We start from the raw sequence: 27422 nt of genomic DNA, 5'->3' as shown, positions 1-27422 counted from the left end.
AGGAGCAGCTGGGTACGATTGGGTACGGTGGGTACAGAGAGGGATGGGTTTGGGACACAAGATTTAAAGGCAAACACAGAGTTGAGGCATTCAGCTTTTTCACGTGCGGAGTCAGCCGTTAAGCCGTTTGAGGTGAGGGAGGGGATGGAGGGGGAACAAACACCAGAAACAGATTTGACCAGATGCCACCAGGATTTAGAAGAGGGAGACAGATAAGAGAGTTCGGTCTTGAGAACGGTGAGATATTGTTTCCTGGCTCTCCTGAGGGTGGACACACACTTGTTTCGGGCTTTGTGAAAGGAAATGAGATTTCCTTCTGTTGGATTTGCTTTCCAGGAGACGAAAGCAAGTTGTTTCAGGGCAACAGCCTCACCACAAGATTCCGTGTATCATGGACGGGAGGAAGGGTATGACAACTGAAGACGAGATGGGATAAATTTGTGCATGAGAGAGAGCAATTTACTTTGAAAGAATTCCCAGGATGAGTTGATGTCAGAGGCGGTAGAGATGGGAGACCAGTCCAGATGATTGATGGCTGCTTGAAGACCATGCCAGTTGGCCTGAGTGAATTGCCAGACTCGTCGACGCTGAGGAGGCTCTCTGAGAATGGTCATAGAGATGTCCACTTTAACAAGCACATGATCAGATGTGCCGATTGGAGCAGAAGAAGAGCAGCAGATATTTTCAGGGAAGTTAGTCATAACCAAGTCCAGAAGAGAAGATGCTCTGTTGACTGAGATCCGGGTCGGGAAATTGACAGATTGTGTCAGTCCCAGTGAGTCACAGAAGTCCTTTGCTGAGGTGCCATGGCTGGTGAGAGATGAACCCACACCCAGCCAGCTGGCATGATGATAGTTGATGTCGCCACATATGAGGAAGAGAGAGTTTGGATGAGTTGATAGAAGTTGGTCCCTGTTGTCCGACAGTGAAATGTAAATGGAGTCATCACTGTTTGAAGGACGGTACAGAACACATATGAACAAAAGGTGGGAGCGGAGAGGGAGCCGTAGCCAGAGGTACTCCTGGGCGTGGGGTGGAGAGAGGGCAGTGCAGGGCGAGTGAGGAAGAGAGTTTTTGATAAAGATAGCCACCCCACCACCAGGACGAGGCTCAGGTCTATCGTACCTGAGGAGGGAGTAACCAGGAAGAGATATTAAGGAATCAGAGACATATTGAAGGAGGAAAGTTTCTGTTAAGCACATCAAGTCTGGATTGTCAGAAGCAACCTGAATGGAGAGATCAATCAGGTTTGAGCGAAGGCCCCAGATGTTTGAGGTCCATACCATTAATGAGGAGAGAGGGGGAGCATCGGGTGCAGGACAGGGGAGGGGAGGGGTAGGGTCAGATGAAGGGTGAGAGGGGGAGGTAGGAAGAGCAGTTCATTGGGTGTCAGAGATTACAGAAGAGTTACAAGAAAGGGAAGGACGAGGAGGACAAAAGGTTTGATGGTGATGGGATGAGGCACAGTGAGGGGTTGTTTGAGGGGGGCAGAGGAAAGTAGAAGGTTGGTGGAGGTGGAGGTATGAGATAGAAGGGAGACGAAGTGGGGAGGAGGCAGCTTTGAGAAGGAGGTGGGAGGAGGGCGAATTTGGGAGGGATGGTTGGGGGGGGGGGAGATTTGAAGGGGAGGGGTTTGAGGAGAGTTTTGAATGGGAGGGGCAAGGGGTGAGTTTAGGAGTAGAGGGGAAAGGGGGGGAGTTTTGGAGGGGAGGGGCAAGGGGTGAAATTTGGAGGGGAGGGGCAAGGGGTGAGATTTGGAGGGGAGGGGCAAGGGGTTAGATTTGGAGGGGAGGGGCATGGGGTCCTTTATCGGGCATTCTCTACTCTCTCTGCATTGAACCTCTACTAATTCGCCTTCGTGCTAGATTACCAGATTTTGCTGTGATGCCAACCGAAAGGCCAATTGCCACCTCAGCATATGCTGATGATGTGTGTGTTGTGGTGCGTAGCAGTGATGATGTCACCATGCTACTAAACAATTTTGAAAAAATTTCTTCCGCATGTACAACTGCAGTAAATTGGAACAAATGTAAAGCTTTATGGATTGTCCATACCGCTGCTGTTGGTTTGCCTTCTCTTTCCAGAGGCTTGCAGTGGGAGAAGGAAGGCATCCATTATCTAGGCGTCTACATTACATTGACACTCCAGCTTTCATGGCAAAGAACTGGGTGAATGTCGTGAATCAAATTGATAACAAACTAGAGAAGTGGAGAGGAATATTATCTACATTGTCGTACAGAGGACGTGCCTCTGTTTTTGATACAAACATATGATATATGTGTTTGTATCAAAAACTCTGATGACATTGCTAAGATGATGCATGCTTTTGCACTTTTTAGCAGAGCCTTGTCAGCAAAAATCAACTGAAAAAATACAGAGGCACTGTGGCTTGAATCCCTTACTCACCCCCCTTTCCCCCCACTCTCCCCCTCAACCCCCATCTCCCCCTGCAAATATCACTTGGAGAAGAGATGGGATCAAGTTTTTGGGAGTTTTTCTTGGTCCTGGAGATTTCATCAGACATAACTGGGAAGGTTTGCCTGAACGCATTGAACTGCTTTTAATAAAACGGAAAGGTCTATTCTGCCAATTGTCTTACCGTGGCAGAGTATTGGTCATAAACAACCTGGTTACCTCCATTCTGTGGCACAAGGTTTTGGCTCTGCAACCACCCGCTGGGTTAGTCGACAGAATACAGAAGAGTTTCACTCATTTCTTCTGGTCTGGTAGGCATTGGCTATGACCGGAAAGATTGAATTTGCCGATATCTGAGGGTGGTCAAGGACTTGTCAACATAAAATGCTGAATCGTGGCTTTTCGTCTTCGCACGATATTGTTATGAATTTGGGGTCGGGGGGAATATCTAGATCCAGGTAGATCTGCATAGGTAGGTGCTCCGATGATCGTGATAGAAGAACCATCTCGATGTACAGTAAGTCAGGGACCTGTAGCCCGGATGTCGGATAAGTTGGATATTTGACCCTGTTACGAGGGGGTGGGGCATGCTAATTAGTTCAGGGATTATGGATAAATTCCCTTGTATGTCATCCCCCCTGTCGCTATCTTGTTGTCCCTTTTGGCACCGCACCATAGACACTTAGCTAGGCCCTGAGCTGCACACATTAATTAAATCCCCCCTTACAATGACTGACGATAAAACTGACTAGAAGAAACAAGCAGGAAGCGGCCACGTACTACGGCGCCATGGAAGACAAACATCGTGCAAGGCAGGCAATAGCCACCCACTGGAGGACTCTTGATTGGCAGGGGTGAGGGGCAAACAAAGAGCAGAACGCCGATTGGCAGGGTAAGGAAGAGCTCGTGATTGGCCACTGACCAATGACACCAAAGGCGCAAGACGCTCGGCCAATCAGTGCAGAGGGCGCGAGGCACTGCCAGCAAGCTACGCGGGGATTGTTAGGGAGGACGAGATGGCCAGTAAAACGACTCGCTGGCAGACATTTTTCTCTCTCTTGTTCTGGCTTCCTCCCTGTCTGGACCTTCTTCTGCCCCCCTTGCCTTCTTGTGCTTGGACCCCTTTGTGCGCGTGGATCTCCTGCCTTCCCTAAACGTCCCTTGCGGTCGGCGAACACCGCTGCTGTGCGACGGACGTTGGAGAGGCGTTGGGGCGTCGTCGAGTTTCCTCTCCTGGTGCCTGTGTGCGAGTGCTGTGTGGTGTGGGACGGACCGAGCCGCAGGGCTGGTGTTCACGCCAGCAGACAGCCCTTGCGCTTCACGCCAACCTGAGCGTGTTGGATGACGGAGCTGCACAACCTGACGGTTCCTGACAACTACAAAGGTAAGACGCGCATTCACCACACAACGGCTTCTTTATTTATCCTCCCCATCTGTGTGTATTTGAAATCTGTGCGGGGATGTCCCGATATAGGTGTTTAGTTATTTATCGGCACGGTTCTTTTGTTCTCGGAGTCCGGCAATAAAGCCACATTTACTTTTGGTACATAAACTCCGTTTTTGTGTGACTTAATTGATTTCAGGTTGAAGACGCTTGCGACCATGAAGGCAAGTCGGCATTCTCCCCCAACCCCCTTCTCGTGTACGATCCGCGATCAATTGGAAACGCCTCAAAGTAAGCTGAATGCATCCATGGATGCTCTGTCTTAACTGAAAGCGTCCGCACACCAATATGTTCCTTTTTGCATGAGCCTGTTGTGCTTTGGAGGCAACTTGCATGCCTCCAAAGGGTCAAGTTGAGAATTTCGGTCATGCTAAGGAGCTCTTCCTGATGGACTTGACCAAGTTTGATTTCTCTTCACTCCCTTCTTTCTATCGAAGTTTGCTAAATGCATGGCAAGCTTTCACAAGCCATCGCGATCGTACTACGTATGAGAGATCCATGTTTTTTTTAACGAGCCACTGTTTTTCAACTCATTTTTTGAAGGTTTTGATAACAACAGGGCCTTTGTTCAAAAGTTTGTTGCTGCATCAATAACTAAAGTGTGTCACCTTAAAAACAATGCCAATGACAAATGGCTAAGTGTTGCTGATATTGCTCACCTTAGTGTTACTAATTATCAATGATAAGTATTACTGCTTAGTGTTGTTGCTAAGTGATAAGTATTATTATTGTTGGAGTACTGCTCACCTCTATCGGCTTGTGCTGGAGCACATCTCTCCCATGTTGGCTTGTGCTGGAGAACTGCTCTCCCCTATCGGCTTGTGCTGGAGTACTGCTCACCTCTATTGGCTTGTGATGGAGTACTGCTCACCTCTATCGGCTTGTGCTGGAGTACTGCTCTCCCCTATCGGCTTGTGCTGGAGAACTGCTCTCCCCTATCGGTTTGTGTTGGAGTACTGCTCACCTCTATTGGCTTGTGATGGAGTACTGCTCACCTCTATCGGCTTGTGATGGAGTACATCTTTCCGATGTTGGCTTGTGCTGGAGAACTGCTCTCCCCTATCGGTTTGTGTTGGAGTACTGCTCACCTCTATTGGCTTGTGCCGCCACTTCACATCTGGCTCCACTGGATGCTGTGAAATCAGTAGGGCTCAACATCAATGACGTCTGCCCCAAAGAAGCGGGAGTGCAGGGCTTGCTTGTCTCCTAACAGACAGGTCGGTAGCCTCTGTGTTTTATAACACCTCTTCTCATTGTCTCCTCACAGACAGGTCGGTAGCCTCTGTGTTTTATAACACCTCTTCTCATTGTCTCCTCACAGACAGGTCGGTAGCCTCTCTGTTTTATACTATGTCTTCCCAGACCTTGCTCCCTCTGCTCTTTCATCTCTTGGTAGCTGCAAGTCACACGTCATGCTGACACGAACCCCCTCTTAATGATATTACCAAAAACCAGGCTTACTTCCATGCTCCATATCTTGGTTTTTCTCCTCAGCTGCATGTTGAACGGCCATCTTTCTACCCTATTAACTCTCTCTTGATCTCCACCTCCCCGCTCTCCTCCCCATTTTTATTCACTTCCAGGTTGTTACATTTCCTCCACTCTCACTTATCCTCTTCATTTAAATTGTTGTCCTACTATTAATTGTTGCCATACATGCTGCGTCTCTTGCATGAGCCTAGATTTTGTAAACAAAAACAAAAAATACAATTTTCCCAGGAAGAGTTGTCCTCTTAAAGAAAATTATTTTCGTTCATTTTTATTTTCCAAACTATGCCATTGACTCATCCATCCTCCACACCTTCCTTGCTCGCTTCGCATTTTTTGTCAGAAATAACAGGTGACAGCAATTGTGAGGGTCGATCGCACTCGGGCAGTGAGGAACAAAGTGAAGGAGGACACCTGTCCCCTGATTTTGAAAAGGCGGCTTTCTTCGGAGCTTCCTCGGCAAGGAGGCACCGGGAAACGTTGGATCATCGGCGAGGTAAATTAAACATTTCCGTGACATGTGGGCGCTCAGGTTACACGTGTGTGTTCATATTGCCATGTGAATATGCAAAGGGAAAATGCATTTACCAATCGATTGGATTTTGTGATGGAATTTCATAGTTGACAGATTGTTTGATTGTTCTTTGGTGGGATGGGTAAAACCTTTGTTGTATTGGTCTCAATGACGTAGATGTGACTTCTCTTGTGATCTGGTTGTATTGGTCTCCATGACGTAGATGTGACTTCTCTTGTGATCTGGTTGTATTGGTCTCCATGGCATAGATGTGACTTCTCTTGTGATCTGGTTGTATTGGTCTCCATGACGTAGATATGACTTCTCTTGTGATCTGGTTGTATTGGTCTCCATGGCATAGATGTGACTTCTCTTGTGATCTGGTTGTATTGGTCTCCATGGCGTAGATGTGACATCTCTGGTGCTCTGGATGTATTGGTCTCAATGACGTAGATGTGACATCTCTGGTGCTCTTGTTGTATTGGTCTCCATGGCGTAGATGTGACATCCTTGGTGCTCTGGATGTATTGGTCTCAATGACATAGATGTGACATCTCTCATGGCTGGTTGTGTTGGTCTCAATGACGTAGATGTGACATTTCTGGTGCTCTGGTTGTATTGGTCTCAATGACGTAGATGTGACATCTCTGGTGCTCTGGTTGTATTGGTCTCAATGGCGTAGATGTGACAAATCTCGTGCTCTGGTTGTATTGGTCTCAATGGTGTAGATGTGACATCTCTGGTGCTCTTGTTGTATTGGTCTCCATGGCGTAGATGTGACATCCTTGGTGCTCTGGATGTATTGGTCTCAATGACATAGATGTGACATCTCTCATGGCTGGTTGTGTTGGTCTCAATGACATAGATGTGACATCTCTGGTGCTCTGGTTGTATTGGTCTCAATGACGTAGATGTGACAAATCTCGTGCTCTGGTTGTATTGGTCTCAATGGTGTAGATGTGACATCTCCGGTGATTTGGTTGTATTGGTCTCAATGATGTAGATGTGACATTTCTGGTGCTCTGGTTGTATTGGTATCAATGACGTAGATGTGACATCTCTGGTGCTTTGGTTGTATTGGTCTCAATGACATAGATGTGACATCTCTGGTGCTTTGGTTGTTTTGGTTTCAATGGTGCTCTGGTCATTCCTTCTACATTTCAGTGTGGCTACACACATGGTAGGACTAGTCAGCTGGTTTATAAAAAATTGGGACAATCCCACAAGATCAATTTGAGCCTGTGTTGTATGCAACATCTAGACCTCACGGTTGACAACATATAACAAGCAGATATGGATGTCCACGTCACTTCCAGGTTGGTGGGCCGGGGAAGCAGCATTGTGCTTGCTGCTCGCACAATAAAATCCACTCTGAATTGAGCTGAATTGGTGTTCTTTCGGTAAAACAACACAACTTTAAGTTTAGGAAAACTAGAATAACACAACTTGAAGAGTCAGGGGCAAACTACCCCAATGCAACAACATGACTTTGACTGCCACATCTATAGCTCCATATGATCAGGGCGTTTCCTGATTCTGGTTGATCGGCGTGGTAGGGGTGCAGGAGAGTTGGTGTCGCTGTTTCTGGATGAGCGGCGTGGCAGGCACGCAGGAGAGGCAACATCAATGCCTGCAGGTGAAACGGCAGCATCAATTTCAGGCATGAGTGGATCAGAGACGCCCGTTAGAGGCACGACATTCCCAGGTGCAGGCACAATGAATTGTTCCCGTTCAGGCTCCGGCATAACGACAGGCAGTATTGGAGGTTCGATGGGTCTGCAGTGACAGTAGACAACGTGGTCCTGGTGTCGACGGACAACCCGCCCATATAACAATAGAGAAACTGAGACGTTGTTTTGCTACACACGGCTTGCCCAGAGTTATCGTTAGTGATAATGGTGCATGTTTCTCGAGCTCGGAATTCGCCCAATTCACACGCAGGAATGGTATCAGACACAAATTTGTCAGGCCACAACACCAAGCTTCCAATGGCCTGGCTGAATGTTCAGTTGGAGTCATCAAGTCCGGACTACGCAAACTGCAGGACGGAAACCTTGAAACCTGGAACTTGCGTCTTCTCCTCAAGTATCGTACTACACGTCATGGTACAACAGGAGTAACACCATCAGAATTACTGATGAAACGACACGTAAGGACCAACCTGGACGGTCTGAAAACAGATATGGCTTATCGAGTGTACCAGAGCCAACTTAACCAGAAGTTGCATCACGACAAGTCAGCAATGAGCTGCTCACTTCACACCGGGGATCCAGTGTTCTCCCGCAACTTTGGTGCAGGCGTTGTCTGGTTGCCTGGTGATGTCATAGACAAACCTGGGCCACTGTCGCATACAATACGTTTTTTGCATGATGAGCGGGTTGTCCGTCGACACCAGGACCACGTTGCCTACCATCACTGCAGCCCTATCAAATCTCCAAAATTGGTGTCTGCTTGGAGGCACGGAAGTGTAGGAGTGTTTGCAGGAGAGCTGCTTCAAACTGCCAACCTTCGGTCAGGTAAACACTGATGCCGTTCTTTAGCGTCTGGTAGAGGCGCTCCATACCTCCATTACCTTGAGGATGGTATATGGCTGTTCGAATGTGCTTGATAGCTCTCTCTCTCTGCCAGGTAAGTTGTAACGTCAGTGGAAATGAATTGTGGCCCGTTGTCTGTGGTAATGATATCTGAGAGACCCCACCGGGAAAACAATTAATGAAGCCTTTGAATAACCGATTGAGTGGTGACTGATCCCAGCGGCAAAGCTTCAGGCCACTTTGAATGGAGATCATACACCACGAGAAGGTAACCAGCATGGGCTGGTGCACCATGCAGTTCTCCACAGAGGTCCACCTGGAGGTGTGTACAAGGTGCGGATGGCCACTGCACCGGGGATAGAGGGGCCAGAGTTGGTGGAGAGGATTTTCCGCTGAGGAGACATGCAGTGCAATCCTTGACCATCAGTTCGATGTCGTGATCGATGGTGGGCCACCAGACAATGTCCCTGCAGCGCTGTTTAACTTTCACTACTCCAAGGTGTCCCTCATGTGGCATTCGCAAAACCTGCACTCTAAGAAACGCTGGAATAAAGGTGCAGTGGCCCCTGACAATACAGACATCCTCCCAGCAGGATAATTCTGCCCTCACTCTGTAGTAGGGTAACAGCTCCCTTTCCACGTTGGACAACCACCCCCCCTGATATAGGTACGCAGCGTGGTAAACAGAGCGTCATCCTGGGACCCTTTCCGAAGCGATTCCATGGAGATGACAGTGGACAGGGGTGCCTGAAGCAGTTGCATTAGATCAGGTTCTGTGTCTGTTACCGACTGAACCATTGATGGTGAAACCACTGCTCTTGGCAGAAGGTCTGCAACTGTGTTCTGGTGGCCTGGCGTGAATTCTAACGTAAAATTGTACTGATTCAAATGGTCTGCCCACCTGAGTAGCCATAGTGGTTTATCTCCTGAGCTGCTGGTAGTCAAAAGTGTCGTGAGAGCTTGATGGTCAGTTCACATCGTGAAGGCTCTGCCATAGAGGTAAAGATGCCAGTGCTTGCATGCCCAAATGCATTCCAGCGCTTCCCTCTCACCCGCCAAGTACTTTTGTTCAGCCAGAGTGAGGGAACGGGAAGCAAACACCACTGGTTTCTCAACACCATAATTAAGTTGTGACAGTACAGCACCCATTGCCACCCCGGAGTCATCACAGGTAACCATCGTAGGTGCTGTGAGACTGAAGTGCACTAGCATGGGGGCAGAAGTGAGCTGATGCTTAAGCATCTGTACAGCGTGACTACAAGCCATGGTCCATTCCCAAGGTACATCCTTTTTGAGGAGGTGGCATAGTAGGGCTGTAGTAGAGGCAAACTGTGGCAGGAAGCGGAAGTAATATGTGGCCATACCCAGGAAGGATGCCAGTTGAGATACTGACTGTGGTTCTGGAAGGGTATGGATGGCGTCAACATCTGATAAGATAGGAGTGATTCCTTGTCCTGAGAGCTTGTACCCCACAAACTCCATCTCTGGAACCCAGAGGAAGCATTTTGCAGTGTTGAGTGTGACGTGATGGGCAGAGAGCTGACAAAGAACCTGTTGTAGTCGAGCATCATGTTGAGTCTGGGTGGAACCATGCACCACAATATCATCCAAGTAGATTGACACCCCAGGTATGCCAGCTAGGAGAAGAGACATTATTTTCTGAAAACAGATGCGAGTCGAGCAAAGGCCGAAAGGCATGCGCTTGTAATGGAAAACACCCATGTGCATGACAAAGGCTGTGAGGTCTATGCTGGCTGGTGCCAGGGGCACTTGTTCGTAACCTTGTTTTAAATCATGCTTGCTGAAAATAGTGGAGCCATGGAAATGTGTGGTGAGTTCTTCTGCGGTGGGCAGGGGATATTTATCCAGAATGATGGCTTTGTTGACTGCCCGGAGGTCTACACACAGTCACAGCTCCCCAGACTTTTTTTGTGCAACGACCAGGTTTGAAATCCAAGGAGGCGCATTGATAGATTCGATGACGTCAGCGTCACAGAGGTGCTGTAGCTCGGCCATGATCTGGTCGCGGAGGGACAGAGGCACCCTCCACAGGGGTTGAATGAGTTAGTTGAAAAATGCAACAGCAGAGTTAACTGTCGGCTGGTGTACAAAGTCGGAGATGCACCCAGGCCTGTAAACAATGTGGGAAACGTGTTGCCAGCTGGTCGTGACCTGTAGGACGTCTGTGCCACAGGAATCCACCGGCCGAAAGTGAAGACTGTGAAATAAGTCCAGCCCCATCAGATTGGCACCCGTTGTGGTGATGTAGAAAGCTGAAGGGGCAGCAGTGTGGTTTTTGTACCGCACCAGTAGGCTGACCATGCCCAGCAACCCGACAGGGCCACTGAAGTCTGTTTCAGGGGAATGCGTGAAAAAAAATGTCAAAAGTTTCCTGATTCAGAATCGAAACGTTGGCGCCTGCATCACCGAGAAGTGGCACTAAAATGTTATTCTCATAACTTCCACAGGTTTTGAATGAAGTAGCTGGCTGAGTCATCGAGTTGATTGTGACTTGTTGTCATGTATGCAGTGCAAATGTTCACCGTTGTATCCCTACACCGGGACCGGGTTGTATCCCTACGCGGGACCTCGGATGGCGCTGCTGTGAATCGGGCCTTGATCGGCAGAGTGAATAAACGCATACGACAATTGATCGCAGTTTGTCGAGATACTTTACATGGCGACGAGGATAAACATCTAGACCATGACTTCTTTCGGCCATATCGATGAATTCGACCCTCATGAGGGGGATTTTGACACGTATTCTGAGCGGTTGTCTTTCTACTTCGAGGCGAACGGCATCGCGACCGAAGGCCGGATGAAGGCCGTCTTCCTGTCCGTTTGCGGAGGTGAGACGTTCACACTCGTTAAAAACCTGATTCGGCCTCGGACAATCCAGGAGCTCACGTATGCAGAGCTCAAGGCCGCTTTGAAGGAACATTGCAACCCATCTCCTTCAGTCATCCTGTGTCGGTTTAATTTTTACATGTGCAGACAGCAGCAAGGTCAGTCGATCGCAGACTTCATTGCACACCTCAAAAAACTGTCACATCTGTGTGAGTTTGGGGACACGATCGATGACATGCTTCGTGATTTGCTGGTGGTTGGCATGTCCGATGACCGCACTCGTAGACGCCTGCTTGCTGAGAGAAGACTGACGTTCCAAAATGCCAGAGACACCGCCATTTCCATGGAAAGTGCTGAACGCAACGCTACAAGCATCGGTGCCACTCGCTCGTCTGGTACCAGCCCTGCTGTGAATCGGTTGGATCATGTTCAGCCAAAACGTTGGAACAAGTCTCCTCGTCAGAAGCCAGTGCAGTCTCAAACCCACAACAACTGTTTTCGGTGCAACGGAAAGCACCCTCCGGAGACGTGTCGGTTCAAACATGCCACCTGCCATTTCTGTTCGAAAACTGGCCATATTGCTCCAGCTTGCATCACTCGCAAATCGGGAAAAGGAAAAGCTGCTGACAAGATTCATCAGTTTATCGGTTCGGAGGAACCCGAGCTTGACCAGGTGAGCTCTGTTTCCGACAACTCAGAATCGTATGACCTGCTTCATATTGATTCTCACCATAGGCGGGACCCTCTTCTTGCCAATGTTGTCGTCAACAATCGACCATTGCAAATGGAGGTCGACACTGGTGCAGCCGTCTCGCTCATCAGCCATGCTGTTTTCACAAACCTGTGGAGTGATGCTGACCGACCCCATCTGAAACCTACTACCTATGGACTCTCCACCTATACAGGTGAGAAGATTGTTCCCTGCGGTACATGTGACGTCACGGTGGGCTACGATAACCGTGAGTTTCACCTACCCCTGATCGTCATTCCTGGAAAGGGCCCTTCCTTACTCGGCAGTAACTGGTTGAGCATAATTCGACTGAAGTGGGAAAGCATTCATCAACTCCGGGCAGCCAACGTTTCTCCTACCGCAGCATACACACTCAAAAATGTGCTGGATACGTACCCGGATGTCTTCAAGGATGAGCTTGGAACCTTGAAAGGACATACGGCTAAACTCAGGGTTGACCGGGATGCCAATCCTATATTTTACAGGGCTCGCCCAGTCCCTTTCGCCCTGCGTGAGCGGATTGACAAGGAACTGGATCATCTTGAAAATCTGGGGATCATCGAGCAAATCCAGTATGCCGAATGGGCGGCGCCCATCGTTCCGGTCATAAAATCGGACCAGTCCATCCGCATATGTGGAGATTATAAAATGACCGTGAACAGGTGTTCTTCATTGGATAAATATCCAATCCCGAGGATCGAAGACCTCTATGCTCGTCTCACGGGAGGCAAGACTTTTACGAAACTCGATCTCAAATCCGCCTATCTACAGCTCTGCTTGGACGAGAATTCGAAACAGTATCTTACCATCAACACGCATCGTGGGTTGTACAGGTACCACCGACTTAGTTTTGGAGTGAAATCTGCACCTGGAATTTATCAGCGTGTCATGGACAGTTTGTTTGCCGCCGAACGCAACGTCGTTTGTTACCAGGATGATATTCTGGTTACTGGTCGTACGGACGCGGAAAATCTACAGAACCTGGAGAGAGTTCTGAAGAAGATTTCGGACTCCGGCCTACGTTTGCATCGAGACAAGTGCAAGTTTATGGTGCCATCAGTCACGTACCTGGGTCATACGATTGATGCCGAGGGTCTACACCCGACAGATGAGAAAGTCCGAGCTATCAAGGATGCTCCTTCTCCACGAGATGTGACCGAATTGAAGTCATACCTCGGTTTGCTTCAGTTCTATGGTCGTTACATCCCGAATGTGACCGACGTTTTGGGCCCCCTTTATCGGCTTTTGAGGAAAGGAGTCTCCTGGAGCTGGGGGTCTACTGAACAATCAGCATTCCAGACCTCTAAGGATCTGCTCAAATCGTCCAATGTTCTCGTTCATTTTGATCCAGAGAAGGATCTTGTGCTGACATGCGATGCCTGTCGGTATGGAGTGGGGAGTGTATTATCACACGTGATGCCTGATGGTACGGAAAGACCGGTTGCATTTGCATCCAGAACGTTGTCCCCGGCAGAGAAAAACTATTCCCAACTTGACAAGGAAGGATTGGGAATCGTTTTCGGCGTCGGCAAATTTCGCCAGTACCTTCTTGGACATCATTTCACGATTCGCACTGATCACAAGCCGCTGATCAGTCTGTTTGGTCCAACTAAGGCGACATCTGACACACTACCGCCCAGGATCATCCGCTGGTCCCTGTTTCTCGCTGCTTATGACTACACCATATGTTATAAGCCCGGTTCGTCTATCACAAATGCAGATGCCATGAGTCGGTTACCCCTTCCAGAATCCATTGATGATTCACCTACACCAGGATCCATTATCGCACTGATGGATCATCTGGAAGATTGTGCTGTCGATTCCGGCCAGATCCGCACTCATACTCGACGAGACCCCGTTCTGTCCAGAACTGTCCAGGCTGTACAGCTTGGATGGCATTTGCTACCTGAGGGTGACCCAGATTTTGCGGCTTTTAAAGCACGTAAAAACGAACTCAGCGTGGAAAATGGTTGCCTACTCTGGGGATGTCGTGTCGTGATCCCGAAAAATCTGCGTTCCAGGGTCATGGATGAAATCCATGACTGTCACCCCGGGATTGTGAAGATGAAGTCACTCGCCAGAAACTATGTGTGGTGGCCGAATCTTGATGCTGATATCGAACATCATGTTCGACATTGTTACCCCTGCCAGAGCACCCGGAATACACCTGCGAAAGCGCCACTGCATCCCTGGGAATGGCCCAGCGAACCGTGGCATCGCCTACATCTCGATTATGCCGGGCCTATTAACGGCAGCATGATTCTAATAATTACGGACGCGCACACAAAATGGATTGATGCCTATGTGACGCGTGGTACTACGTCAGCCATTGTCATCGAAAGACTCAGACGCTGTTTCGCCACTCATGGTCTGCCCAGGATGATCGTGAGTGATAACGGTTCGTGTTTTTCCAGTACCGAGTTTGCCGAGTTCACACGTCGGAACGGCATCAAACATAAGTTTGTCAGCCCACATCACCAGGCTTCAAATGGCTTGGCCGAATGATCCGTGGGAATCATCAAATCCGGATTGCAGAAACTTCAGGAGGGAACCCTGGAAACAAAGCTGTCTCGTCTCCTGTTCAAATACCGCATCACGCCACAATCAACAACCGGTGCAGCTCCATCTGAGTTATTGATGAAACGACACTTGAGATCGACACTTGACAATCTCAAACCAGACATATCATCAAATGTTTATCAGAGCCAGCTTAATCAAAAGTTGGTGCACGATAAGACGTCCAACAGTCGATGTATCAACATTGGAGATCCAGTGTTTGCCCGAAATTTTGGTGCAGGTGCGACGTGGCTACCGGGGGACATCATCGAGAAGCCAGGTCCACTGTCCAGTGTGATTCGCCTGCAGGACGGCCGCGAAATTCGTCGACATCAGGATCACATAACCTACCGTCACTGTGAGTCGATGGAGCCTGTAGCATCGTCACAGTCAGGACAACAGTTCGACCCGCCACTGCCGGAGATCGTCGTGGCCGCTCCAGCCGGCTCGGATGCCCCGAAAACCTCTGCAAACGCTACACCCTTCGTGGAGACCAAAGGAATCACCTCGGACTCTGTATCCACTGGTACACCGCGACCCAAAGGAATCACCTCGGACTCTGTATCCACTGGTACACCGCGACGCTCAATGCGTGGGAGAAAAGCACCCGACCGGTTGAATCTTTGAAGATGTTTTTTTTTCACGTTGACACATGTTCTATTTTCACGTATTTTCATTATTCTCATAACCATTTGCACACATATTTTCACATGTTTTGGAAATGTTGCTTTTGAAATGTCAATTCTGGAAATCTAGCACGTATTGCTCTTGGTAATTTTGGACTTAAAGGGGAGGATGTCATGTATGCAGTGCAAATGTTCACCGTTGTATCCCTACACCGGGACCGGGTTGTATCCCTACGCGGGACCTCGGATGGCGCTGCTGTGAATCGGGCCTTGATCGGCAGAGTGAATAAACGCGTACGACAATTGATCGCAGTTTGTCGAGATACTTTACACTTGTGATGAAGTTTCTGTGTCTGATGTGGTAGCCGATTGGACCGGTGAAGAGCGGCACCACCAGGCAAAGTGTTGCAGTTTTTGGCAATTCCTACAGCGTTGACCATTTGTAGGGCATACCGGGGACCGGGCTGTATGTTTCAATGATCCCCAGTTAGTGCAACGCCGGGCGGTATCTTGTACATTTTGTACAGGCACTTGTGCTGTAGTATCCAAAGATGGCGCTGTGAATGTGTCTGCCAGTGTTCCCGCCGCTGCTAAAGCCGCTTCAATTTGCTTTGCGATATCCACAGCTTTCCCCAATGATAAATCATCAGATTCTAACAACAGGCATTCCATGAGCTGCACACAAGACGTTTTTTCAATGATCTGATCCCTTATTAACTCATCCTGCAGTGCTCCGAATTTGCAGTATGGTACTAGCTCTCTTAGTGCAGACATGAATTGGATCTTTACTCACCTGGCCGCTGAGATCGCTGATGAAACTGAAAGCGATTGAGGGAGATCTGTGGGTGAGAGGAGGCATGGGAACGAGGGGGGGGGGGGGGGGGGGAATGGAATCACGGGAATAAAAAAACTCATTCCCAAGGTACCTCCCACGCATATTTTGATGTTACCCCCCCCCCCCCGTGTCAGTGATTTCCGAAAATTAGGGGAAGGCGAAATTCAAATGGCCATAACCTTTTACCTCGTCATCCTATGGTTGCATATGACCCCTGAAAATGTTTGTCCTCGGACACTCTTTACAATGATATGTGTTATATGCAAATGAGGTCACTAATGAGGTCACCAGAGGTCAAACTATGAGGGAATGAGTTTTTTTTCTGTTAACATGGTTTTTCCTAACCCCTAGGGTGGAGGGTACATGGACATACCCGGGAAGTTAAGTTGTGGGGGGGGGGGGGGGTGCATGTAAACCCTACTCAGCCCACGGACTAGAAGGGGAGATGAGAGAAACCCATTCAGGGCCATACGTTGACTTCGACCAGAGAGGAAGTCCGCAAGCCATGTGTGGAGATTTCCATGGATACCATAGGAGGAGAGTTTGGTGAGCAGAGCGGGGTGCCAGAGCATATCGGAGGCACGTGATATGTCAAAGGAGACAGCTCAAATTTCCTGTTTGACATTGAGGACCTCCATCCATTGTTGATACAGCAGAAGCAGCATGTCCAGAGTGGAGTGACCTGGTCTGAAACCAAATTGATGAACCAAATTGAATTGATGAAGATCAAGGCATTGGAGAAGAGGAAGGATTTGATATCCGAAGCAATGATGGATTCCATGACTTTACTGATAATTGGGAGCAGGCTGATTGGTCTGTAGTTGCCAGGATCTGTTTTTGCACCTTTTTTATGTAAAGCGGTAATGTTGGCTGATTTCCAAGCTGATGGCAGATGACCTTGAACAAAAGAGAGGGTGAAGAGAACAGAGAGAGGGTGTGAAAGAGCGACAGAGCAGGATTTTAGGACCCGTGGGCTGATGCCGTCTGGTCCAGTTGCAGAATCAGAGTCGAGGATTGACAGAAACTTCTCCACCTTGTCAGGAGAGAAGGACACAGAGTCCAGGAGCAGCTGGGTATGACTGGGTGCGGTGGGTGCAGAGAGAGATGGGTTTGGGACACAATATTTCGAGGCAAACACAGAGTTTTGAGGCATTCAGCTTTTTCACGTGTGGAATCAGCTGTATAGCCGTTTGAGATAACTGAGGGGATGGAGGGGGAACAAACACCAGAAACCGATTTGACCAGACGTCACCAGGATTTGGAAGAGGGAGACAGGTTTGAGAGTTCAATCTTGAGAGTAGAGAGATATTGTTTCCTGGCTCTCCTGAGGGTGGACACACACTTGTTCCGGGCTTTGTGAAAGAAAATGAGATTGCCTTCTGTTGGATTTGCCTTCCAGGATGTGAAGGCAAGTTGTTTCAGGGCAACTGCCTCACCACAAGATTCCATGTACCATGGATGGGAGGAAGGGTATGACAACCGAAGACGAGATAGGATAAACCTGTGCATGAGAGAGAGCAATTTACTTTGGAAGAATTCCCAGGATGAGTTGATGTCAGAGGCAGTAGCAATGGGAGACCAGTCCAGATGTTTGATGGCTGCTTGAAGACTGTGCCAGTTGGCCTGAGTGAAATGCCAGACTCATTGTCGCTGAGGAGGCTCTCTGAGAATGGCCTGAGAGATGTTGTCAGATGAACCGATTGTAGCAGAAGAAGAGCAGCAGACATTTGCAGGGAGGTTTGTCATAACCAAGTCTAGAAGAGAAGATGCTCTGTTGACTGAGATCCGGGTTGGGAAATTGACAGATTGTGTCAGTCCCCGTGAGTCGCAGAAGTCCTTTGCTGAGGTGCCATGGCTGGTGAGAGGTACCCACACCCAGCCAGCTGGCATGATGACAGTTGAAATCACCACATATGAGGAAGAGAGAGTTGGGATGAGTTGATGGAAGTTGGTCCATGTTATCAGACAGCGAGATGTAGATGGAGTCATCACTGTTTGGTGGATGGTACAACACACACATGAACAAAAGTTGGGAGTGAAGGGGAAGCCAGAGCCAGAGGTACTGCTGGGGGTGAGGTGGAGAGAGGACAGTGTAGGGAGAGTGAGGAAGAGAGCTTTTGATAAAGATAGCAACCTCACCTCCTGTTCGAAGCTCAGGTCTATCATAGCGGAGGAGGGAGTAACCAGGTAGAGGTATTAAGGAATCGGAGACAAGTCTAAAGTCTAAAGGGTCCTATTGGTCTTACGGGTCTTGAGGGTCTGGTGGAACTTTTGGGTCTTTTGTATCTTCTGGGTCTTTAAGGGTCTTCAGTGTATTTTGGGTCTTTTGAGTCTTTGAGATCTTCGGGATCTTTTGGCCATTTTGGGTCTTTGGGGTCTTTTAGGTTTTTTGAATCTTCATGGTCTTTTGAAACTTCACCGTCTTTTGGGTCTTTAAGGGTATTTGAGGTCTTTTGGGTCTTTTATGTATTTTGGGTCTTCGGAGATTTTGTGTCTTTGGGTTATTCATGATATTTGGGGTATTTTTGGTTGTTGGGGTCTTTTGGGTATTTGTGGCCTTTTGAGTGTATGGGATCTTTAAGGGTCTTTGGGGTATTTTGGGTCTTCGGGTATTTTGGGTCAATGTGGTTTTCTGGGGTGTTCGGGGTCTTTTGAATATTTGGGGTCGTTTGGATCTTTGGGGTCTTTTGGAACTTTTGGGTCCTCTGGATCTTTAAGGTATTTGAGGTCGTTGGGGTCTTCGAGGTCTTTTGTGTCTTTGGGGTCTTCTGGATATTTTGGGTCCTATGGGTCTTTTGACTCTTTAAGGGTCTTCGGGGTCTTTTATGTCTTTGTGGTCTTTCGGGGTCTTGGTTGTCTGAAGGCTCTTGGGGGACTTAAAGTGTCTTCAAAGTTCAGGGCTCTCAGCAGGCTAAAGGTCGAGAGGTATATTCCACCAACACTTAATTAATAGACGTACATAATTGAAAGAGAGAATGCAACCGACGTTCAAATAACCAGTATATAATCAACCGGCGTTAAATCACACAGTTTCACAGCTTCCCAGATGGACGGACAGCTTCACGAACCATGTTTTTTGGTTTATATATATATATATATATATATGTGTGTATATATATTATGTATGTATATATATATATATATATATATATATATATATATATATATATATATATATATATATATATATATATATATACATAATTCCTCTGCCGTTCCATTCCATTCCTCTTTTCTCCCGCCTCTGGAACAAACTCCCTCACTCTCTTCAATCCCACTCCTCCCTCCCGGTCTTTAAAACAGCTGTTCACCACCATCTCTTGTCTTCCCCCATCCAAAACCTTGATCTTTTCTACCCCCACTAATTTCACCCCAAATCCACTTTTTTGAAACACCAACTTCTTTCCTGGAAGTCCTTGGTGTCCTTGTGTTTTATACTTCGCCCCCCACCCCCTTCCCACGCCTCCTCCCCCCAAGCCCTCTCCCTCCCACAGATCTCCCGATGTCCCTGCTCTCAAATGTTGTGTTTGTGTGCTTCCCCTTCTCTCCCCATCTTGTCTACTGCTCCCCTTTTTATATACTTTGTTTGTCTGTTTGATTTGTTTGTGTGATAAATGTTAGCTCTTTCACGAGCCTCGATTCTGTGTACAAAAGAAGAAAAAAAATGGTCAAGGCTATCTTTGACGCATATACTGATGAGGACGTTCAGGAAATGTAAAGATACAAAAAGAGTTATTGGAGTAGTTATTCAATCAGAGCTTGGAAATCATACAAAGGAAAAGTTCTTGCAGTTCATCCAATAAGAAAGTGGGTAAACTGATTTTACGACTATATAGTATAGAAGGCACTCATTGTTATCCCCTCGCAGATGTCACATAAAAAGACTTTTTTTTCCAAGGCTGATTGCTCGATACAATGTGTTTTACCCACAACCCAGATTCTATGTCTTACAGTACATTTATGTCCCACTAATATATATTTACTAGTGGGGTCACCCGTGGGAATTCCACGGGCTTGGAAATGTGTGAAATTTCGACATATTGACTCCCCCTTTGTCGCGGACTTGTCGCGGACTTTGCGTCGACTTTGTCGGACTTTGTCACGGACTTTGCATTTGTCGCGCAACTCCCCCTCCGTTAAGACTGGGGAAATCGTGGATGGAAACAAGCTTAATGAGGTGTCCGGGTCAATGGCGGATTTGTTATACACGTGCGGGAGGAAGAAGGAAAGAAGAAGAAGCGGCGAGCTTTTACCTCGCGGTCCGTGCGCGCCAGCGTCTTCAACCTGAAAAGTGATTAAACTCGAACGAACACGGGATTATGTACAAAAGAAGAAATGATTTATTATTCGGAACCCAAGAACAATGGACGCGACGATAAATAAATAATGTTCCTAAATTGGGATCCTGCACACCTCACTTCGAATACAAGCACAGGGAAGAATATTAAAATAAACGTTTTGTTGTGTTTGTGAATGCGAGCTTATCTCAGTCTGGCAGTGTCGGGGATCATCTGGCTCAAGCGCGTCGTCTGACGCAGCTCCAGTCAGCGGGAAGTAGGCCTCGTTCCGCCCCCGTTCGCGCTCTACCAGGCCAATGGACACCGCTGCACGCCAAGCCTCGTGTCCCCGCACAATCGTTCGCGAGGTCCGTGCATGAATGCGGGGTAAGAGAATTGTCGGCACGCCAACGTCCTTCCAACGACAACGAGCGAGTATCCAAATGGGACAAGGTCCAACACAAGAGAAGGTCCAGCACAAAAGGACAGTCCACAAGCAAGAGGGCAAAGGGAAGAGAGCAAAATGTCGGCGAGCGAGAGGTTTTACTCGCCGTCACGTGACGTCAGCCCTCCTCTCCTCCAACCAGCGTGGGGCCCCTCGACCTCTCGAATATTTTGATTGCGTTGGTGTCCTCTCATTGGCTGAGCGCTTTTTGCCCTTCGTGTCATGCCATCCGTCGGTGGCCAATCAGTGTGTCGCTCCTTCCATCAATCACGGGGATGCTTTCTGCCCTTCCCCTGACCAATCACACGTCCTTCCGTAACCTGCCAATCGGTGGCCTGCTCTTTGCTCGCCCTTCCCCCCTGTCAATCAAGAGTCCTTCTGGGCGTGGCTATTGCCTGCCTGGTCGATGTGTGTTTGCCATGAAGCCGTAGTACGCGGTCGCTTCCTGCTTGTCTTTTCGGTCAGTCATTGTGGTGGCGGGGGAATGAATTAATGTGGTGCACTAATGGATCTATCTACTGGATGTGATGTGTTGCCATAAGGAAGACCGGAATGATCACAGAGGTTTGACAAACCGGGGAGTTAGCCTAATCCCTATTCTACCTATCACCCGATCATCCTCGTATGATCACAGGTACACACTTAATCCGACATTTGGGCTAACAGTACTTATTACATCGAGATTCCATATCCCGACAGACGAAGCATCTACCTATGCAGATCTACCTGGATCAATATATGCCCTACCAAACCGACATAACACTATTTACAAGTGGGGTCAACTGTGGGAATCCCACGGGCATGGACGTGTTTGACATTTCAACATATTGAGTTAGATGCTGCACCTGCACATTCAATTTCACAAAATGGTTACTGGCAATTTATCAGATCCACAAATAATGTAATCTACACAATGCATTTACTTCTGATAACATGTGAATGCAGGTGCGTGCACATGGGAAATACAGTGTGATATGTGTTATTACATCTCATGTAAAATGTGACTTTAAGAGCTCAAATCCTCTCCCTTTCACATCACGCACACGGGGGAGAGTGGGTTACACACACACACACACACACACACACACACACACACACACACACACACACACACACACACACAAGGGGGTGGGGGGGGGGGGGACACACACACACAAGGGGGTGGGGGGGGCACACACACAAGGGGGCGGAGGGGGGGGGTGGTTCACACACACACACGCACGCACGCACACACACACACACACAAGGGGGTGGGGGGGGGGGGGGACACACACACACAAGGGGGTGGGGGGGGGCACACACACAAGGGGGCGGAGGGGGGGGGTGGTTCACACACACACACGCACACACACACACACACACACATATATGTACAGATATACACATATATACACAAACACACACACACACACACACACACACACACGTACACCCACACACATATATATATATATACACCCACACACGTGCACCCACATACACACATAAAGACACACATACATACACACATACATACATACAGACACACATACATACACTCACATGTACACCCACACACATGCACACACATATACACATCCACACACACATATACACATACATACACACACATATACACATACACACACACACACACATATACACAAATACACATACATATACATACACACACACACACACACACACACACACACACACACACACACACACACACACACACACACGTATACACACACATACATACACATACATACACACACACATTGTTACGGTCTGTGACCTTTCTTTTCTTCTTCCCCCCCACCCCCCCTTTGAGTTAAACCAAGTGGTTTGGTCCACGGGCATAAAGCCTGTGATTGGCTGTGGGGCAGGGGAGGGGCAGGGGCAGGGGCAGGGGCAGGGGATGAGCCAGGAAGGTGACTCAGAGGGGAAAGTGGCCATTTTGGAAGAGGCCTCATGGCAGAGTGCCTTTTCGTGTGCTTGTAGAGTTGTCAGCAGAAACCTCTGTACCTGAAGGTTGACTTGTGCCGGATCAACCCCTGCGGCCATCCTCTGTACCTGAAGGTTGACTCGTGCCGGATCAACCCCTGTGGCCACCTCGGTACCTGAAGGTTGACTTGTGCTGGATCAACCCCTGCGGCCACCTCTGCACCTGACGGTGGACTTGGATTAAACTCTGGCTACCGCGGGGCCTGCACTGTTTCCGACTGCTGGGCCAGCATTGCGGCCTACCGCTGGGCCTGCACTGGGGCCTACCGCTGGGCCTGCACTGGGGCCTACTGACGGGCCTGCATTGGGGGCCTACTGCTTACCCTGCACTGGGGCCTATTGCTGGGCCTGTACTGGGGCCTACTGCTGGGCCTGCCTTGATGCCTACTCTTGGACCTGCCTACTCTTGGACCGGCCGACTCTTGGACCTGCCTACTCTTGGACCTGCCTACTCTTGGACCTGCCTACTCTTGGACCTGCCTACTCTTGAACCGGCCTACTCTTGGACTGGCCGACTCTGGTTTTTTCCCTCTCTTCTCCCTTCTTTGTTTTTATGTGTAGGAATAGATGTTGAGTGTATTAACCCATAAATAAAGCCGGTGTGATTGAAGGCTGGGCTTGGTGTGCTTCAGGCCGTAACAAATTGGGGGCTCGTCCGGGATCTGGATTATATGATACCTGTCTTGGATTTTTTTTTTCCGCATTACGTTTTCTCATTGGCAGATAAATTTGACTTTTATTTACGGTGCTGGTACTTCTACAGTCATGTGAAAAAGTAAGTACACCCCATGTAATTTTTTTTACTTTTTCAACATATTTCAACATACAGCTATTTGATCTTCATTTCAACAATATTGATAGATAAAGGTGATATAATACAACAAATATCATGAAACATTTACATTTTGTTGTCCATTGTATAATTTAAATAAACATAAATGCAAATTTCGCATGTGGAAAAAGTAACTACACCCCATGAAATGTTTTTTAAATCTTTTTAACATATGTGGACATATCAATATTTGATCTTCATTTAAACAGTATCGAAAGATAAAGGTGATCTAATTGAACAAAAAACAATGAAAAATTGACTTTGCAATAATTTATTCAACAAAAAATTAACAGAGATGCCATTTCCTTCTGTGGAAAAAGTAAGTACACCCTTGGCTCTAATAGGTGGTATTGCCCCCTTTGGCAGAAACAACCTCAAGTAGGCATTTCTTATAACTGTCCATCAGTCTCTGACATCGACTGGGAGAAATTTTTGCCCACTCCTCCATGTAGAATTCTTTCAGCTGTACGATGTTTGAGGGGTTTCTTGCATGCACAGCTCATTTCAAATCTCCCCACAACATCTCGATGGGATTTAGATCCGGGCTTTGACTTGGCCATTCCAGAACCCTCCATTTCTTTCTTTTCAGCCATTCCTTGGTGGATTTACTGGTATGTTTCGGGTCATTGTCATGTTGCAAGGTCCACCTTCGGTTGAGCTTCAACTCTCCGACAGATGGCCTCACATTATCCTCAAGCACCCTCTGGTACAATGAAGAAATCATAGTGGATTCTATGATGGTGAGCTGCCCAGGCCCTGATGCAGCAAAGCTGCCCCAAACCATAATATTTCCATCACCATGGTTTCCACCACCATAATATTTCCAGTTGGTATCAGGTTCTTGTGGTGAAATGCTGTCTTTGGTTTTTGCCAAACATGTCTTCTGGTACAGTGGCCAAATAGCTCTACCTTTGACTCATCTGTCCAGAGCACATTGTTCCAGAAGTGCTTGTCTTTACCTAGGTGTTCATTGGCAAACTTTAGTCTTGGCCTGATGTTCTTTCTGGACAGCAAAGGTTTCTTCCTGGCACACCTCCCATGTAGATCAAATTTGTGCAGCCTCTTTCTCATGGTAGACTCGTGCACTTTGACATCAACAGTGGCAAGAGCTACCTGTAGGTCCCGTGATGACATTCTGGGGTTCTTCGAGACTTCTTTCAGCATCTTGCGGTCTGCTCTCGGGCTGAACTTGCTGGGGCGGCCTGGCCTGAACAAGTTGGCAGTTGTTTGGAATCTTCTCCACTTGTAGATGACCTTCCGGACAGTCGAATGATTGATTTCAAATTGTGTGGAGATCTTTTTAAATCCCTTCCCAGACTCGTAGGCATCTATGACCTTCTTTCTGAAGGCCTCAGAGAGCTCTTTTGATCTAGGCATGGTGACACCGCACACCTCAACAACAAAGAGCAAACCAAACGAAATGTCTGAGGTTTAAATAAGACAGGTTCCTCCAAGATCCTCTCTAACGATGTTCTAATCATTTGCACCTGAGCTGGTGCACCTGATTCTAATTTTAGGTATTTGAAGTAGTGATAAATGTAGGGGTGTACTTACTTTTTCCACATGCGAAATTTGCATTTATGTTTATTTAAATTATACAATGGACTACAAAATGTAAATGTTTCATGATATTTGTTATATTATATCACCTTTATCTGTCAATATTGTTGAAATGAAGATCAAATAGCTGTATGTTGAAATACAGACTTGGCATTTAATATGGAATATTATTTTTTTCTTGACTGGTTTACTTTCTTAACTCAGTATATCAATCTGGTGAGTTTATTTTACACTTTGGTGATTTATTTGTTAAAAGAACCATGTCACTGATTGGCTGTCGCAGCAAGAGGTCAACAACAGGATTATATCACAGGTGGCGTGGCAAAATGTACGGACAGGTGCATTTGATGATTGGCTTCACAGTAGGGTATACAAGGGTTGTTGCGTTCTGTATTAGTGGAAAACAACTGCTGCACGTCTCCAAAAGTTATTGCCGCTTCCTCTGGAGATGGTCCGTCAACTCGACAATGCTGTTTGTCATGGAGTGGTGGCTTTACGAAATTACGGCATGAAACAGCGTGCTATTGCTCGGCAGTATGGCATCAGTCAAGGTCAGGTGTCAAAGATCCTGAAACGAAATCCTCAGAGGGGTGTCCCTTCTCCAATACCGAGGTCAGGACATCCCCGCAGAACCACAAGGAGGGATAATCGCCAGCTGCACCGGTTAGTCCGCAATGGCCGTACCAAGTCAGCTAATCGGCTTGGGGCTGAGTGGCAGCAACTGACAAATGTGCCTGTATCCAGAAGGCTATTCAACCAACGACTGGTTCAAGCAGGCTATCGTGCCAGGCGTCCCCTGAGAAAGCCACGTCTGACCAGACAACACCGCCAGCGCCGATTGCAGTGGGCCAGAGAGCACCGTCAATGGCAGCCAGGACACTGGAATCATGTGATCTTCAGTGACGAGTCTAGATTTCTGGTCTATCGTCAAGATGGCCACGTCCGAGTGCACAGACATGTGCATGAAGCATACAACAAAGATTGTATAGTGCCAAGAGTCCAAGCTGGAGGCGGTGGGGTGACCGTTTGGGCTGCTTTTCATGCAGGGGGCAAAACTGACCTGGTTGTTCTGAATAGAAACCTGAACCAGTTCAAGTGCAGGGGCATTCTGGAAGAAACATTGCTTCCATTTGCTTGTGCAACCTTTCGAGGAAACTTTGTCTTCCAAGATGACAATGCACGGCCTCATCGTGCTCGCATGATCCAACACTTTCTTGCTGACCATGGTGTAGAGCATATGGAGTGGCCTGCTATGTCCCCGGATATGAATCCGATAGAGAACTTGTGGGCAGAATTAACGCGTCAAATCGACCACTTGGACCAGCAGCCGACCTCTGTGCGTGAATTGCAGCAGTCTATTGTCACTGCATGGCAAGCGATTCCTGTCCAAACCTTGGCAAATCTCGTGAACAGCATGCCTCAACGTGTATGTGCTCTCCTGAATGCTCGTGGGGGTTACACGAAGTACTGAACTGTAATTTTACTGTCCGTAATCCCAGTCGTAATTTAACTTTTGTTTTTGTTAAAAAAAAATTTGGCTAATGTGCAAAATAAAGAGATACTTCTGGAAAACGTACAGAGGTTTAACACAGTACTGTCCATGAATTGAGTTCGATATCAGTTTACATCACTTTCAAGGATCTATTTATTTGTTTCGAAATGTCAAATGTGGTTTTTGTTTCTTTTAAAGGTCACATTAACAAAATCTAGAATAATTTCAAGTTAATTCCAATGAACTTTTGGTTCTAAGACATCTTGAAAAGTAAGTTCACCCCCAGAAAAAAAATATTCCATATTAAATGCCAAGTCTGTATGTTGAAAAAGTCAAAACTTTACATGGGGTGTACTTACTTTTTCACATGACTGTATATTTACTGCAGTCGTACACCACGGCTGAGGAGATTGATTTTGAAGTGAAGGAATTTGTGGAGAATAAGGGGCTATTGGTGCAAGATGTAGAACTGTTACGTAAGGTAGAGTTACGAGCTGTAGCTGATCATCTTGGGGTTGGTGGGACATCTGGTATGAAAAAGCCAGAGATTGTTTCGGCTGTTGTCAGTCGCATGGGTTTGGAACCATGGGTAAAATTGAGGAGTGAAGCCTTGGAATTAGCCCGGATAGAATCAGAAGAAAGACAGCTCAGACTAAAGTTAGAAGACAAAGAAAGGCAAAGAGAGTTTGAAAGAGAAAAAGAAGAAATGGAAAGGGAAAAAGAAGAAAAGCAAAGAGTTTGAAAGAGAAAAAGGAGAAAGAGAAAGGGAAAAAGAAGAACGGCAATGAGAGTTTGAGTTAAGAAAATTAGAAATTCAGGTGGGACAGGCCCAACTGGT

At 47.6% G+C, this 27422-nt stretch overlaps 1 protein-coding gene across 12 annotated transcripts in view; it reads left to right on the top strand.

Moving 5' to 3' along the window:
• Positions 1–27422, top strand: part of RIMBP2 (RIMS binding protein 2) — a 716511-nt gene that overhangs the window by 515585 nt on the left and 173504 nt on the right. For all 12 annotated transcript variants that reach the window (XM_068119472.2, XM_068119471.2, XM_068119470.2 and 9 more), the window contains one exon: positions 5691–5843. In XM_068119472.2, coding sequence (XP_067975573.2) covers positions 5691–5843 — 153 coding nt within the window. The remainder of the gene's footprint in view (positions 1–5690; positions 5844–27422) is intronic.

This window comes from Myxine glutinosa, chromosome 6 (assembly GCF_964187855.1).
Source record: "Myxine glutinosa chromosome 6, kmMyxGlut1.1, whole genome shotgun sequence".
In the NCBI taxonomy this organism is placed as follows: Eukaryota; Metazoa; Chordata; class Myxini; order Myxiniformes; family Myxinidae; genus Myxine; species Myxine glutinosa.
Note: the sequence above shows the minus strand (reverse complement) of the source record. Positions and strands in the feature narration are given on the sequence as shown.